The sequence below is a fragment of the Bombus pascuorum genome, chromosome 4 (assembly GCF_905332965.1).
Source record: "Bombus pascuorum chromosome 4, iyBomPasc1.1, whole genome shotgun sequence".
In the NCBI taxonomy this organism is placed as follows: domain Eukaryota; kingdom Metazoa; phylum Arthropoda; class Insecta; order Hymenoptera; family Apidae; genus Bombus; species Bombus pascuorum.
This window is the reverse complement of record NC_083491.1, coordinates 5308389-5322972: the sequence shown is the minus strand read 5'-3', so window position 1 is coordinate 5322972 and position 14584 is coordinate 5308389. Positions and strand designations below refer to the sequence as shown.

The 14584-nt window shown below is 36.8% G+C and overlaps 3 protein-coding genes across 3 annotated transcripts; 2 read left to right on the top strand and 1 right to left on the bottom strand.

Moving 5' to 3' along the window:
- Window positions 1–120: 120 nt before the first annotated feature.
- LOC132906199 (neprilysin-4) lies at window positions 121–5755 on the top strand. Its single transcript, XM_060958163.1, has 17 exons — window positions 121–478; window positions 1010–1082; window positions 1220–1317; window positions 1429–1482; window positions 1558–1615; window positions 1850–2040; window positions 2123–2360; window positions 2462–2714; window positions 2792–3068; window positions 3145–3300; window positions 3438–3673; window positions 3748–3857; window positions 3950–4008; window positions 4090–4138; window positions 4212–4398; window positions 4659–4835; window positions 5339–5755. Exons 1-17 carry the CDS (start codon window positions 466–468, stop codon window positions 5510–5512), a joined length of 2403 nt encoding a protein of 800 aa, XP_060814146.1. The 5' UTR covers window positions 121–465; the 3' UTR covers window positions 5513–5755.
- On the bottom strand, window positions 5725–8847 carry LOC132906109 (mucin-2-like). The gene is made up of 6 exons (XM_060957977.1): window positions 8560–8847; window positions 8001–8324; window positions 7850–7927; window positions 7700–7756; window positions 7498–7618; window positions 5725–7173 (listed from the first exon to the last, which is right to left on the bottom strand). The coding sequence occupies exons 1-6, from the start codon at window positions 8689–8691 to the stop codon at window positions 5993–5995; spliced, it is 1893 nt and encodes a 630-aa protein (XP_060813960.1). The 5' UTR covers window positions 8692–8847; the 3' UTR covers window positions 5725–5992.
- Window positions 8848–12851: 4004 nt separating this feature from the next.
- LOC132906566 (zinc finger protein 512B-like) lies at window positions 12852–14554 on the top strand. Its single transcript, XM_060958858.1, has 3 exons — window positions 12852–13042; window positions 13602–13784; window positions 14051–14554. The coding sequence occupies exons 1-3, from the start codon at window positions 13025–13027 to the stop codon at window positions 14474–14476; spliced, it is 627 nt and encodes a 208-aa protein (XP_060814841.1). The 5' UTR covers window positions 12852–13024; the 3' UTR covers window positions 14477–14554.
- Window positions 14555–14584: the final 30 nt, after the last annotated feature.

Here is a 14584-nt window from a genome sequence, read left to right as displayed (position 1 = left end):
GATTGCTTTCAATCTTCACAGTGTATAGGTGCAAGTGTGATTAAATAGGGCACAATATTTTCGTTGCAACGATACTTGGATTAATTTTTAATTAACAATTGCATATTTCAGTTCAAGTTCACGCCTAGAGCGCATAACTATTGGCTTAACTTAAGCGAATCGTTCCGTAGTCTACAAAATATTCGATCGTTTACAAAATCCACGACAAGGAAACTTCATTAAAGCTTTACGAGGATATACCTAAGAGAAGTAGTTAGAAGAAGTAGCATGTGCGAAGTACCGTTTTAATGGAGCATGGCACGTGGTTGGGGTGAATGTAACAACGGTACAGGTGAAAATAGACGAGTTGTTCGACGTAACGAGAACCACTGGCAAAGCAGGAAAATGTGAACGTATGGACAGCCCCCGTTGTCCCTCGAGGTTGTTCAGTGTCGTCAGTTCGATCCGGTCACTGGGCCATTCACCATGAACGAGCGCAGTGAGTATATTTATACTATTTATTCATTGTAGCTTCCACTGATATCTGTGCATCCCCATTTTAACTCGCTATAGTCTGTTTTAACTTCCCTAGTAGTACTTCATCCCTTCGTAGTCGTTTAAAGTTAAGTTGTATACGGATTTAATGGGCTCGAAGGAACTATCCATCGCGATATACATATGTAAATGTCTCTGTCGTTCTATTAATTTCCTTCAAATAAATAATTAATATACAAATAATAAATCTTTCGAATTGTAGACAATTTTTTAATCATTGTAAGAAATTACTAAGATAATTGTCGAAACGTTTTAACTGATAAAGTAACGAGCTTTGAAATTAAAAGTACTCATTCGTATCGGCATGGAGTTGACTCATTCGAGTAAAAACGCGATAATTTAATCTTAACTACTTAAATACGGAAATGAAACTTTATCTACGTATTCTTTTTCACAGCGACACGTGTTTCCATCATTATCCTTTCTTCAATTTAACAGACATATGTAATACTATTATTTTTTTTTTTTTTTCCAGAAGATGAAGTAAATTCGATTTACACGATCGCCAGCAACCAGAACCTGGTACCGATAAGATCCAGACACGCCTAGTAAGTGATTGCGAGATTGACGTCTGCCGGTTGTCTCAACTCGCTTGCTCATTAAGTCGTATTATTACATGCATCAAACAGTCCGTGAGGAAGCTGTTAATTCAAGCCTGTCAATTAGATTTACTATCTTTTTTTAGCTTAAAGAAACGACGGCACGTATCGTATTTAACGATGATTATATTGTTCCTCGTGATGGCTTTAGCCGTTGTAGTGGCCCTGGTGTTTATTATACTTTGTAAGTAACGTTTATCTTTAGATTATCATCTTTCACGTTGTTTTATCCAAATCTGTATATATATGCTTCTTGTTTTTATTGATTACTTTTTTGTATTAACTCTTTTCGCAGATGCAACCTATAGACCGGCGGAGCTTTGCGAAACTGAAAATTGTGTCCGCATAGGTGAGAAAATAATCAATATTATGCTATATTTTAATTAAAATTGAAAAAGATTCTATGAAATCGTTGTTCCACTAGCTGCTAGTTTGAAGGAATCTATGGATACTTCTGTAGATCCTTGTGACGATTTTTATAAGTAAGTACTCTAGTTTGAAAAACAATGATACACTCAGCCTATAGCCTGTCTCAAAGTTACAGAGTTAGTTTTCAATGTCGTACAGTCACGGTTGCAATACGATTCACCCCTCGTTGGCAACAAGTACAGTGACAATGAGTTCAAGTTTGCATGCGTAATTTGCAAAATACTTAATCGATACATTTTTTTTCGATATATCTATTTGTGTGTTTATAGCGTTTCTCGCTTTTACAGATACGTATGTGGAAAATGGCCAGACGAACATCCTATACCAGATAAAAGTTTGACGAATTCATGGTTCGACGAGCGTAGAGAAAGAATGTACAGGAAAATAAGAGAACTTTTACGAGATAATACCACAAACAGTGATGTACCATGGGCAGTGTCACAGGCAAAGATATTGTACAGCAGCTGCATGGACGTGCGTACGTTATCATTTTCTTAAATAATTTTGTATTTTTGTTAGACGATTAAAATAATATAGATCGTCCTATGCTTTAACTTCAGAGGCGAAAAATGAACTGGGACTTGAGCCGTTGTTCGAGTTATTGGAGGAGCTCAATTTACCTTCGATTCCTGCGGGGCTTACGAAGAAGACAAGCGGTTATATCGAACAAATAGCCAGGGTGAAGAAAGTTCTGGGAAAAGATGTGTTTTTTGGTTTCGACATTATTCCTGATCCTCGAAACACCAGTAATAATATCATGCTGTTCGACACACCGATTATGACAAATCCGTTACCCAAGTATATTTTTTATTACTCTTTTTAAACAGTTAATATATGATTCAGACGTTTGAATCGCTACACATAAATACAATTCCATAATTGGATTTTTTAATCAACAGCGATAAGGAGCTTGAGAAACGACTGCATACGATCAGGTCACGCTTCCGGAAGCTGGAGGACGAAGAGGATGTTATAACGCTCAGTAAGCTGATGAAGGCAGAAATGATGTACATGAGCGACGTAATTAAGCAAATCGTGAATAATGGAACTCTTGATACTTGCTCCTTAAAGAATGAATCATCATTTCCCTACAAGGAAGAGCTAGAGAATGTAATCGAGACGCTTTACGATTTAACTAGCACTTTTTATTACGTAAGTACATTTGAATAACGATATTGCATGTATCAATAATGTGATAATTGGTCGTTAAAAGCCTTACTTCGTTGCAGATATCTCGTATGGAAAGTAATCAAAGCATCTGGGAAAATGATCCAACCGATGATGATTATATGCTGGTAGACGATCTTCAGAAGTTGACTGACGAGTTCGTGTCGGAAGTTAATTCGACACTTACGCCCAAACCATTATGGCGACCGTTCATTGAGCTAGTTTTCAAGGATATTGACACTTTAGACTTGAATAAAACAGATAAGATATTAGTAGGTGATTTGGAATACTTGAAGGAAATTGCTCTAATGCTGGCTCTTACCGAAGAAGAAGAATTAGGTAAACTAAAAGTTTATCGACTTTTGTTGAGAATTACTTATTGTTAACTTACTTAACAATTATCTTGCTGTGTTAGAGAGCTACGTTTGGTGGGTAATCGTAGACATAGTTGTACCTCATTCATCCGACAATTTAAGGAAAATTTGGCTAGATTATACCAGCGCAGTAACTAGTGTCGAAATCGGTGAATCAAAGTCTCTGCTTTGTGCGTCTGCGGTTAACGAATTGATGGGTTAGTCTAATACAATTTTATTTTGAGGCTGGATCTGTATATATGTAGAGGTAGAACCTGTATCGGCTAAAAGATGCAAGGTATTCGAAATTCTTACGAAACTCGTCGGCCTTTCATCAAAGCCTGGTATAATCTAGGAATGGCGGTCTCGTGGTTGTTCGTGGATCCATCCTTTCACGAAAACAAGGGCAAGAAGGTGTTTGAAATGCTGGACGACATAAAACAAGCTTTCGCCTCGATGGTTTCGCGCACCGATTGGATGGATCGGCAGACAAAAATGGCCACGATAGAGAAAAACAGGAAAATGGAATCTCAAATTGGCTTTCCAGATTGGTTGTTCGATGAAAAAGTGCTTAACGAATATTACGAAGGCGTAAGAAATTTATTGCTAGTTTAATTGCTCAAGCATAGATACGGTGGCAATAAAATTAATTTGTATATTTTCAGATAGATCTCACGGAAACGGAATATTTGAACAATATAATACAAATTGTTCGGTTGATGTCCTTGTCTGAGCTGGAATGCATCCACGATATTAATTATAACAACGTGTCATAGTAAGAATTTTATTTTATTACACAAACGAATATTATGAAGTAAGCGCGTAGAACAATTTTGTGGAATAATCTCTATTTTCTTCATTTTATAGCTGGGCGACTGATCCGACAGATGTAAATGCATTTCATACTTATCAATTTAATCATATAAGTACGTAATTCTCCAGATCATTATAGTTTAACTTATCTAACGTTTAATTATATTTATATCGCTTTTCTAATACGCATGCAGCTATACCAGCGGGAATTCTTCAATTCCCTTTTTACGAACTGGGTCTCGAGTAAGAACAATATTATCATCGTGAGAGATAATTATTAATAGTTAGTTTCTCTAAATGGATTTCTTGATTTCAGATCTCTGAATTACGGTGCCATCGGAACAGTGCTCGGTCACGAGTTAACTCACGGATTCGACAACAGTGGAAGACACTACGATAGCAATGGAAACGTGAGGCAATGGTGGACCAATGAAACTATTGTAAAATACACTGAAAAAACTGACTGTTTTATACATCATTATAACACCTATTACGAAGCTGAAGTAAACAAAATTTATTTTCGTCCGTATTACTTATTCAAATCTAAAAACATTCTCAAAACACTATGTTGGATGAAATGCAAAGTTATGCTATTTTATAACTAATTTAGACTATGCGAGCGTTTTACCTTCTCGTTTCTCGACTTGCATTCTTTTGACTCTGGCAAAAATCTTGACCTTACTGATATTTGATCATATTCCCGCTTTATATGTATTGGTTTATAAAGATAACGATAGAATCGATCACGTATTTGTTCGAACAGGTAGAAGATTATATAGACGGTGAACGTACATTGGGCGAAAATATAGCTGATAATGGAGGTCTCAGAGAGGCTGTTGTCGCTTACGGAAGATGGAAAGCCAGGCATGGTCAAGAGCCTTTACTTCCTGGATTCACTCACCTTACTCACGAGCAACTTGTTTTTCTCGGTTTCGCGCACGTAAGACGCTGATTCAGTTATATTTTATCGAAGGTTACGTAACCTGGACTTTAATCCTTTCACGGTGAACTTGCTTAGAATACATAAAATATAGCATTGAAGTAGAAATGTTTAAAACATTCTAAAGTACAAGGACGAACGTTCTAAAAAATATGTAAATTACATCAATGTTAGAAAAATTTATTTTTTGGATAAATTAAGCAACCTACGATGAATATTAATGATGTTTGTTGCATGTAATTTAAATTATTTATTTGAAGGAAGTTCTGCAATTTTTTAAATAATTTGTGAGATGTGAAATTAACAGTAATTATATTGTCTCATCTATCTCTATCTCTATCTCTCATATATCTCAGATGATTATATTGTTTAGCGTTACTTAACATATTTTTAAATTGCATATTTCTAATTAATGTACAGTTTATCTCATATTTTGTATAGATGCTTCATTATACGTATAATATTTAATTTATTCTGCTTTCTAAAATATTTTTCCTATTTAGGTTTGGTGCGAATCTTACACACCAAAATCTTTGAAATGGATATTGCAAGATTCTCATTGTCCTGGACACGTGAGACTTCTCGGAGTTCTCAGGAATTCAAAGGAATTCAGCGAAGCATGGAAATGTCCTGTGGGATCAAACATGAATCCTTCAGAAAAATGCAGATTGTGGTAATGACACAGTTCTTCGATCGAAGTTATTTTCATAGGAATTTACTGAATCTTCCTTCCCCAAAGAAATCAAACTTTTATACTTGTCTATTATCTTAACTAATACCATCGATTGTAATAAATAATGTAACCAAGATAAGTAGTTTCAGTGACAAGTGTGTTAAAGTATAGAGCAATTGTTGAAAAATGACAAGGTTGTGACAAAACAACTCCGTGTTTATAATAAAAGAATTTTATTTACTTATAATAGTCATGTATTCGTGTTTTACATTCATGTGTTAACTAAATGTTTATCTCAGGCGATCAGAAATTTAAGGTTTGCACTTAGGAATCCTCTGTTACTTATTGCGTACAGTCATTCAAAACAATAGTTTTCCATCTCGTTAGGCCTCTCAACTACAACTTAACTCTGCTTCGTACAACACGGACTTTTCATCCAATGCTTTTGTTATATTTCGTGACAGAAAATATTTGCAATGTACTTTTAATAAATGTATCCACCTTTGTCATCCGTGGGTTGAACGTACTCGTTACTCGATGTAACAACACTCTTCACTAGGTTATCATTGTGTAATAACGAAGTATCGATACTTTCCTGGTTATAAGCGCTAGCCAAAAGGGTGCTGGATGGGGTAGATGATTCCACTAATGGGAGTACGGTTGTTGAGCTTACGGGGGAAGTAGTAAAGGTGAAGAAGGAAGAGGAAGAAGGGAAAGAAGGTAGCGAGGGCAACGAGGGAAACGAGGGCAACGAGAGGTTAAGATTTTGGAAGAAATCGGTTATCGGTCCCTTTTGTAGCTGAACGTGACTTTGAACCACAGGTGTACTGGTTTTAACTACTTCAGACACTGTATGATAAGATTCTACTGGTTGCGATGGTGACACGATTTCCACTGACTTCAATGGATGCAACGTCACGGTCTCTACGGATTCCAGAGGATGTACCGTTGTTACGGATTGCACTGGATGCACAGTATGTTCAACTGGTGTTAGAGATCCCACGGTTTTCACCGATGGCACAGATTGAATAGAGTGCACGGTATGTTGGACTGGCGTGGTTTCCACCGACTTCACGGATTCTACGGTATGCACCAAGTGCGGCGGTGACAAGGTTTCCACGGATTGCACCGGCGTGAAAGTATCCACAGTGTGAGCTGATCCCAGAGGACTTAAAGTTTCCACGGAAGATATATGTTGTGCTGGAGAAAGCGATTCCACGGAGGAGATAGAAGGTGAGGAGTACAAGGTGTTTAAAGGCTGTGTATGATGCACGAGGCTGTGTGTAAGCGAGTGTGGAACGTGATATGTTGTAGGAAATTCGACAGATTGTGGAAAAGAATAGGTGTTTGGAACATTTTTACTGACTTGGAGTTTAAATGAAAGAGGTAGAGGAACATCCAAATTTATACCCTGATGATCAGATGCTACAGGATTAAGTCTACTGTATGCAGTTGAAAGAGTGTCAAAGGAATTGAATCCTGGCGAATAAAGAAAGGAAGGAACATGGGAAGAAACGTCATAGCGGGGCACGTGGAGGACTCCTCCGTAAGAGGTGTATGTGTTGGGTAATGTTTCAGTTAGCAGACCGCTGCCAAAAATATTTTTCCTTATGGTTGTTGTAACCGTGGCGGGGGCTTGCACTGTACCAGTAGAACGTGTAACCTCTGCAATCAAAAGGCTACAATCAATTACGATTGATTAGAATCAGCAAATTTAAAACTTGACGACATTGGAACACGATAATTTTCTAATAATATAAAATTTATATTATAGTTTAACTGTGAAAGATATGTATCATTTATTTCTAAAGAAACATCTTCAAAATGTTTGGTTCATAAATTATTCAGAATGCAAGATATATATAGTTATATTGACGATTTACCGCGGTATTTCACAATTCGGATTACGTAACGTCAAAAATATATATCTTCAGCGTGTTATCGTATACTTCAAATTTAAGGAAACATCTAGTGTAAAAGAGTATTTACCTTTTACGACAGGTACGTGTTTAACAACATTCACAGTTGATGAAGATACATCATGGACTCCGGTCTTTACCTTTGTGACTGTAGATTTCACTTGGGAAGTGACTCCAGTTCCTATTGTGGTCTGAAAATTTTTAGATTAAACGTGCATTATCAAAACAAAGTAATTATTAGGACGAACAGATTATAGAGAATATCGATATACCTTAATATTACTTTCCGGAGTTCCATAAGAAGTTGCAGGCGGTATAGCAGTCGCTGTCTACAAAATTATAATAATTGGACGATACGACATTTTGTAAAAGTTAAAAATTGTATACATATGTTATTTATATATGTATGTATGTACCTCGACTCCTTCAACAGGTACCGAAACCGTGGAGCTTGGTACCGTTTTCTCCGGTACCAAATAGGTATTAACCGCTTCAAGAGCCTAAATAAAAACATAATTTATAAATTAATTTCTATCATTGAAAGGAATTCTGTATAAGAATTCTTCAACTAGAATTTTCTATTATTCTATCCTCTATTAAGTTTATTTGAGTTACATGAACAGTATCAAGAACTCCATAAGACAGTACCGGTGCGGAATGACTGTTGACATCACCGAGTGGTGACAAGTACGCATTGTTCAAGGGAGCACTTGGTTCATATTCAGGAGGTCCATAGCCGGTATCTGGTATCTGGGCATAAGAGTCACTAAGGGATCTTGCGTTCTCCACTACGTTCTCATGATGATGATGATCGCTGGTTCCATAACGTGGATCACCAGGTAGGATATTCCTCTTCTGCTTCGGCAACGACAAAGCTGAAGAAGCCGTCAGGCAAATCTGAAATATTTTTGATTTTGACATATTTTTCAAATTTTAAAGCTGGATATGCGCATTAAATATGATCATTTATAAATACTTAACTGTGAATTAAAGTTCAATAAATTGTATCGAAATGAAAACTATGAGTCGGAAGATACAAAATTTAAGCAATGAACTTTACGTAATACATATCTGATTATACAAATCTCTATGAATCGTATTTTAAGGGAGGACAATAAAAGAGGATCCTTACCAGAGCGATGAGCAGGAGCCTCATGTTAGCCGTATGATGTTTGGATGAAGAGTCGAGTATCATCCCAAAGATATTTCGACCTTTTATACTCGGCCGATGCTCCCTCCAGTTTATTTCGCAATCCGATGGCATTGGAAGAACTAGATTTTTTAATTGACTTCTCTTGAAGGTCTGCGTGAGGGAGATGATCGCCGTGGACAAAATGTTTCATGAATAAATCCTCTACTGTATTGGTGACACAAAACATGGACCAGAGGAAACAGAACCTCCAACTTTGTTTCAGTGTTGGTGTTCTTCTTCTCCCCCTTCTTTTCGCGCCTACAGTCTTTACTCTCAATATTTAAGCGAACACTATAGGAACGGAGGATGATTTATGCAAATCTCTATACGATTCCTTTCTTAACTTCGGTCTCTCCTTTTACTTTTTCAATCTTCTTCTCTTTCTTTCTTATCGACATTCTGTGAACGCGTATACACCGATTATCAAGCTTCGTTGAAAGAAGAGGAAGCTTTTAAAATATTCGGATAACGAACGTCGGACTTTTGTAATATTTAATGGACCGTTGTCAACGAACTTTAAATAATTCGTTTAATCTCTCTGATCGAACGTTAAGTTCGCGACAACTTCGTATTTTAATATACATATCTGACAGGTATCTTACATCACAATGTTTTATAACTTTCTAAATGCAGAAGACGCATTATCATGATCCTTATAATTCTTTTTCTTCCACAGAACAAAAAAGTTTTTGTGCAGAATTTTACGACTCTGACGACAGAGTAAATTTCGTACCATTATCAGACAGGCTGATCTTGTAGAAGACTAACTGTGTTGTAAAGATTTTTAATTTTTATGTTAAAAAAAATTTGGTTGTGTGTGTAATGTTCCTGAAGCTAATAGAAATAACTGTGCAGTTAAACTGCATTCAATTATTTATTTTAATTAGTGCAAATTTCTTAATCTTGAAAAGACACGTTTATAGAAATTTCTTTGTAAGTAAGACACATCTTTCTTGATTATTTTCTCCATCGCACTATTTTTCATTTACGCATTTGTTTAATCATAATAATTGTTGTTCCACTTAATTATCCGAATAATCTTATTGTAATATTTCTTGTTAATTTTGCTGACTGCGTATGAATTGTATCGTCCTACATTAACCTGCATTGTAATTTTTAATTCTTTCATTATATTTCTGTGCTGTAGCTAAGAAATTTGCTTCTTTTTTGGCAAGTGAAAACACGTATATATGTTCATGGCTCAAACGGATAATTGATGGATTTGTAACCTTGGGAAGCGAGGATTCCACTCTTCACACCTATACCTTGACTATACCTGAATAGACCTGTTTCTATGTGATGAATGGACTTATGCACAGAATAACATAAAAACACTGGTATTGCATTAATTCCATAACGAACAACTCGTGGGACGCGCGTATTAAGAAATCCTAATCTGTTAGAAATTTAATTGTATAACGATCTTTGTATTAATTTTAGTCGACAATTAGTTTTACTTATTTTCTACAGTTATAATTTCTTAAATTTTTTTTAGGGAATGCCAACAACATTCGGCTATTTTTTACGCAGACAATAAAAAACAGTATAATAAATTTTTTGCGGGTTGTTGAATTATTCTTTCGGCTTTTTCTAAAAAAGAGTTTCTCGTGTAAATTTCATTTACATATTGTTAAGTTTGAATTTCGCGCGTCAAGTCTCTGAAAGCTTTGGATACATAAATACTGCAGCAATAGAAATTGAGTTTCTCGCCTAATAACATGGTGGCTCTATCTGTTGTTAGAACGTGAAAGTATCCTTTGAGAACCAAGAATGTTGCCTGTACGTAGATTTCTTTCACAGTAGATAAACTAAACGGTAAACTAGTAGTTAGGAGTCAAAGAAAACCATTCACTTAAATCCATAAAAGCTGCGTCAGCGTTTTTATGAAAATCACAAAATTATGCAAAGAAATCTTTTCCTTTTTTAAATGAACATTTACTATAACATTTTCAAGGTTAAAGATGATTTAGGAGGGAATTGCACGGTGAATTACGGTGAAAGTAAAGGTATATACGATATATTACCGGCAAACTTGGCAGCACATGCAAATACGCACTTACTAAACGAGAGTATATTATATTATGTTCGCTTATATGTATTGGTTATAATAAACTCACTTCTCCGGTGAGTTACGGAAGGAAAGGCTATCAAGCTCGCGCTCTAATTATCCTGATTATCTTCCATCCGTATCAATTGGCGTTTCACCCAACTACCGCAGAAAACTACCAAGTTCTCTTCTCTCTTGTCATTTTTCTGACTTTGCCTTAATTTATTTTGCATTTTGAGCAACAAAGTGGAAGTAGGTTCTTGCGGTGGATCAAATTTCCAAGTGATTTCATTCTAGCGTATGAGATTCGATATCGTATCTGACATACTTTGGGTATTGAGTTCATGCACTCTAATTGACAATTATTTCGGTTAACAATTATTCTACTTTATTCTTTAATACAAGAAAGTTGATAGAAAACAGTTATATCGTGATAGGTAAAACGAAATTCGATTCGATTCTACAGTCGATTTATATGTCAGACATGAGTGCCTCTCCTCTCACGAGGCACTCTTTCGAGAGGCTATTTTCGTTTTACACCTTTTGCCACTTTCTGCCTTTCTCCTGAAAGACGAACAAAATAAAAATTACACGATATAATTTTTGTGCTTTGCTACTTATTAACGTCCTACTACGTCAAAAATCGATGTGGAATTTAATTACGTGTTAAAGGTAGATATATAGTGCATGTTCTACACGAAATGTAGCCAATAGATACTTGATTTCGATACGAGATCACCAGTTTTCTTCGAAAGTGAGAGGAGAAAGGGCTGAGCGGATAATGATTTTACTTTTGCTTTTGTACTGAACCGGTTTTTACTACCCTTGCCAGAAGACTATACGGCTGGTACCGATACTTTTGTTTTTAGATCGGAAGCATATACATTTTAATGTGCTTACTATGACGCATCCATGCCACGAATAATCGAATCATCAAATAAGACTTTATTTCAAGCGATAAACGAAGGAAAAAGAAATTTGTTAGAGAAAACGTTCGATTTCTTTTGAAAATTTAATAAAAATATAAGAAAAAGTTAATTGTGTATGGGAGGCCCAATTAATACAATCTTCAATAGATTGTGACATGCTGTAGCAATATCTTGTTACTTGTATAACATAGCCTCGCTTTATTTTATAGATAAGCAAAGACAGCAAGTCCTTTCCTCGCACGAATGCATGCGAACAGATACAGCGCGGCGCGAGCGTAGAAAGAACCAGATGATCCAGATTAGTCCTTTTACTTCGGACGTTCTTTTAGTCTTTGATAATCCTTTCACCGTTCTCTCCTTCGGCCGTGAATCGCCTCGCGCGGTTCACATATCAGTATTGTCGATTACTCTCACCATTTTTACAGCAGGAAATTACACTACGGGTTCGCCTAGGAAGTACTACTACCTAATACGATCTCCTCGTCCGCGGAAAACTCATAGAGGAAATCCGAAAGACGATTGTACGATTTAGCGACGCGTGAAAATATTTTGCATAGAGAGATTAGATAGCCGAATTGAAATCGCTTTCAAAGTATATTTACTTAATCGATTAATACTCTAGAATTTATATACACAGGATATATATTTGCAACAAAATATCTAATAACATTTCCAGCTCTTCGATGAATTGTAGCATTCTCTGCAGATCTAGAAAGTCGATCGAATATAATTTTGAAGCAGTCAATAAGTATCGTATATACATACACTTGAATTTTCTAATTGGATTTTGATTCTTAAAACAATCATATATATCATATATATCAAAATATCATTGCGAAAGATTGTATGAAATTTTCGATCACGTATGATTGTACATGTGACACGCGATATTAACGAGCTCCGAAGACCGTATAATTTACACGCTGAAACTGTTGTCAGGTATTTATTTGAAAGAAAGATTACAGTATCCAGCATGCGATGAAAGAGCGTAACACGGTGGTTCTCAATGGACTCGTCGTCATTTATTCTTCAGTACGAAGAAGAAATTAATGGACAAAGGTATTGAATCATCAACGAGAGAAGCTGCTCGACGAGGTCAGTTACGAAACCAGGAATTCCATTTCGATTAATGGAGGATGCGCATTCGGAGAGGATCGATTTCAATTGCACTTGAAATCAAGCGTAATGCTCGTCGAGGGAGACCGGACGTAGCGGCGGTCATCGAACTCACGGAACGCCACGAGAAGAGTAAGGAAAAAAGGGGAGAAGCGGAGACAAGATTGGAGAACGTAAGCCAGTCGGAAAGAGAGTGCTTTCTTCGTGAATCGGTGACGGTGAAGGTCCTCGTATATAAGCAAGTGCTGGTAGTGCAATTGTCAGTGTGACTCGTCCCATCGGAAACACCTATCTGCTTACACCTACGAACCGGATGACAATGTGGCGAATAGTAAGTTCATCATCGACAACTAAGGTATCGCTAAGACCATAAATCGTCGATGTATCAAGGAAATCTCGGATCTGCAGATTGGCCATTGTGATATACCGATTTTGTATCATTTTCATTTTTATTGCGATCTTGTGAAGGTGAATTCCAGTGAATTAAAGGGAGTCAGGGTTATAAAGTGTAACTGTTCGACTCTTGGCTTGATCCTTTTCATTTTTCTGTCAAACTGGGCGTGCGTCCCAAAAGTGATTACTCGAGAGAGATCTGGGAGAAAGTACTGCAAATCCTCTGGCTTGAAATGCATTACTCATTGGTATACGCAGATTATATATCGATATTTACGGTTCTGTATTGTGTAAAATACAGTTGGAGTGAAAGTTCTTCCCACTGTACCGTTCACTTGTGTTAACAATAAAATCGATTAATATAGAAAAATGTTTGCCCAATTTTTATTTTTATACAAAGATTAAAAGATGAAAGGAATTTTTCGTTTTTTAGCATTTTTTTATAACCGAAATCGAACGCGGTTCGATGAACTTTAATCGTGATTACATATTTGCAGTTCTTATTCACTTTGACTGTGGCCGTCGCGAGAGCCTCTCATTTTTCATCCCTGGAAGGGCATGGTCTTGTCAGTGAACCAAAGCTTATCTCTCAATCGGTTCATCTGAAGGAAATACCGACGAAGATCATCAAAGTCACAAAGACTGCAGTTGTCAAAGTGCCAGTCCCTTATCCGGTCAAGGTATTTTTTCTCAAAACGTAACAATCTTTTTTATTAACTTTATCATCAATTTTTAAACATAAGCATACATATTAATCTTAAAAGGCAGTCGAAAAACACCAAAATTATTCGATCATGTAGCCCATAGCGTGAACTTAAAACGAATATATCCAATCCTTTTTTCAGACCACGAACCAAACGATCTCATTTCTTCGCGCAAAATCAGAAACCGATTGATCCTCTCTATAGGTGGTTTCGTTGATCTAGAATTCCTTTCTCTTTCATAGGTACCCCATCATATACCTGTTCCGGTGCCAGTAAACCATCCTATCGCAGTTCCGTATACGAAGCTAGTGAAAGTCCAGGAACACGTGCCAGTCGAGGTATCCAAGCCGGTTCCGGTTCCGATTCATCAGCAAATACCGGTGGTGGTGCCAAAGGCTGTCCCGGTACCACAACCGATTCCGGTTCCTCATCCGGTAACAGTGAATAAGCCTGTCTTCTACCCAGTACCACACCCGATTCCATATCAGGCGAGTAGCCATTCCGAGGGTGGCATCGGTGGCGGAGTTGGTGGATACGATTCCGAAGATCATGGAGGCCACGAACCGGAAAGCTACAGCTCTTACACGGTGACTCAGCAAGGGCACGATCAAGATGGACAAGGAGGACACTTCCAACCCTCTCAACCTGATTATAATTCGCATCATTGAATGCTCTTTGCAATTTCAGTTGTACATACGCTGTACTATTATGCCTGATTCGTTAAGTTTCTGTTTGTAGTTTGTTCTTGTTGTCGCTGTTTATCTTTTGCTACATTT

Bases quoted from the DNA above. Each gene is read 5' to 3' on its own strand.
- LOC132906199 (XM_060958163.1), top strand. The intron at 3,858-3,949 runs GTAAGAATTTTA...TTCATTTTATAG, and splicing joins AATTATAACAACGTGTCATA to CTGGGCGACTGATCCGACAG. The intron at 4,009-4,089 runs GTACGTAATTCT...ATACGCATGCAG, and splicing joins TTATCAATTTAATCATATAA to CTATACCAGCGGGAATTCTT.
- LOC132906566 (XM_060958858.1), top strand. The intron at 13,785-14,050 runs GTATTTTTTCTC...TCTCTTTCATAG, and splicing joins CAGTCCCTTATCCGGTCAAG to GTACCCCATCATATACCTGT.
- LOC132906109 (XM_060957977.1), bottom strand. From the start codon at position 8,691: ATGCCATCGGATTGCGAAATAAACTGGAGGGAGCATCGGCCGAGTATA. The intron at 8,325-8,559 runs GTAAGGATCCTC...AAAATATTTCAG, and splicing joins GGCTCCTGCTCATCGCTCTG to ATTTGCCTGACGGCTTCTTC. The intron at 7,757-7,849 runs GTCGAGGTACAT...ATAATTTTGTAG, and splicing joins TTTCGGTACCTGTTGAAGGA to ACAGCGACTGCTATACCGCC.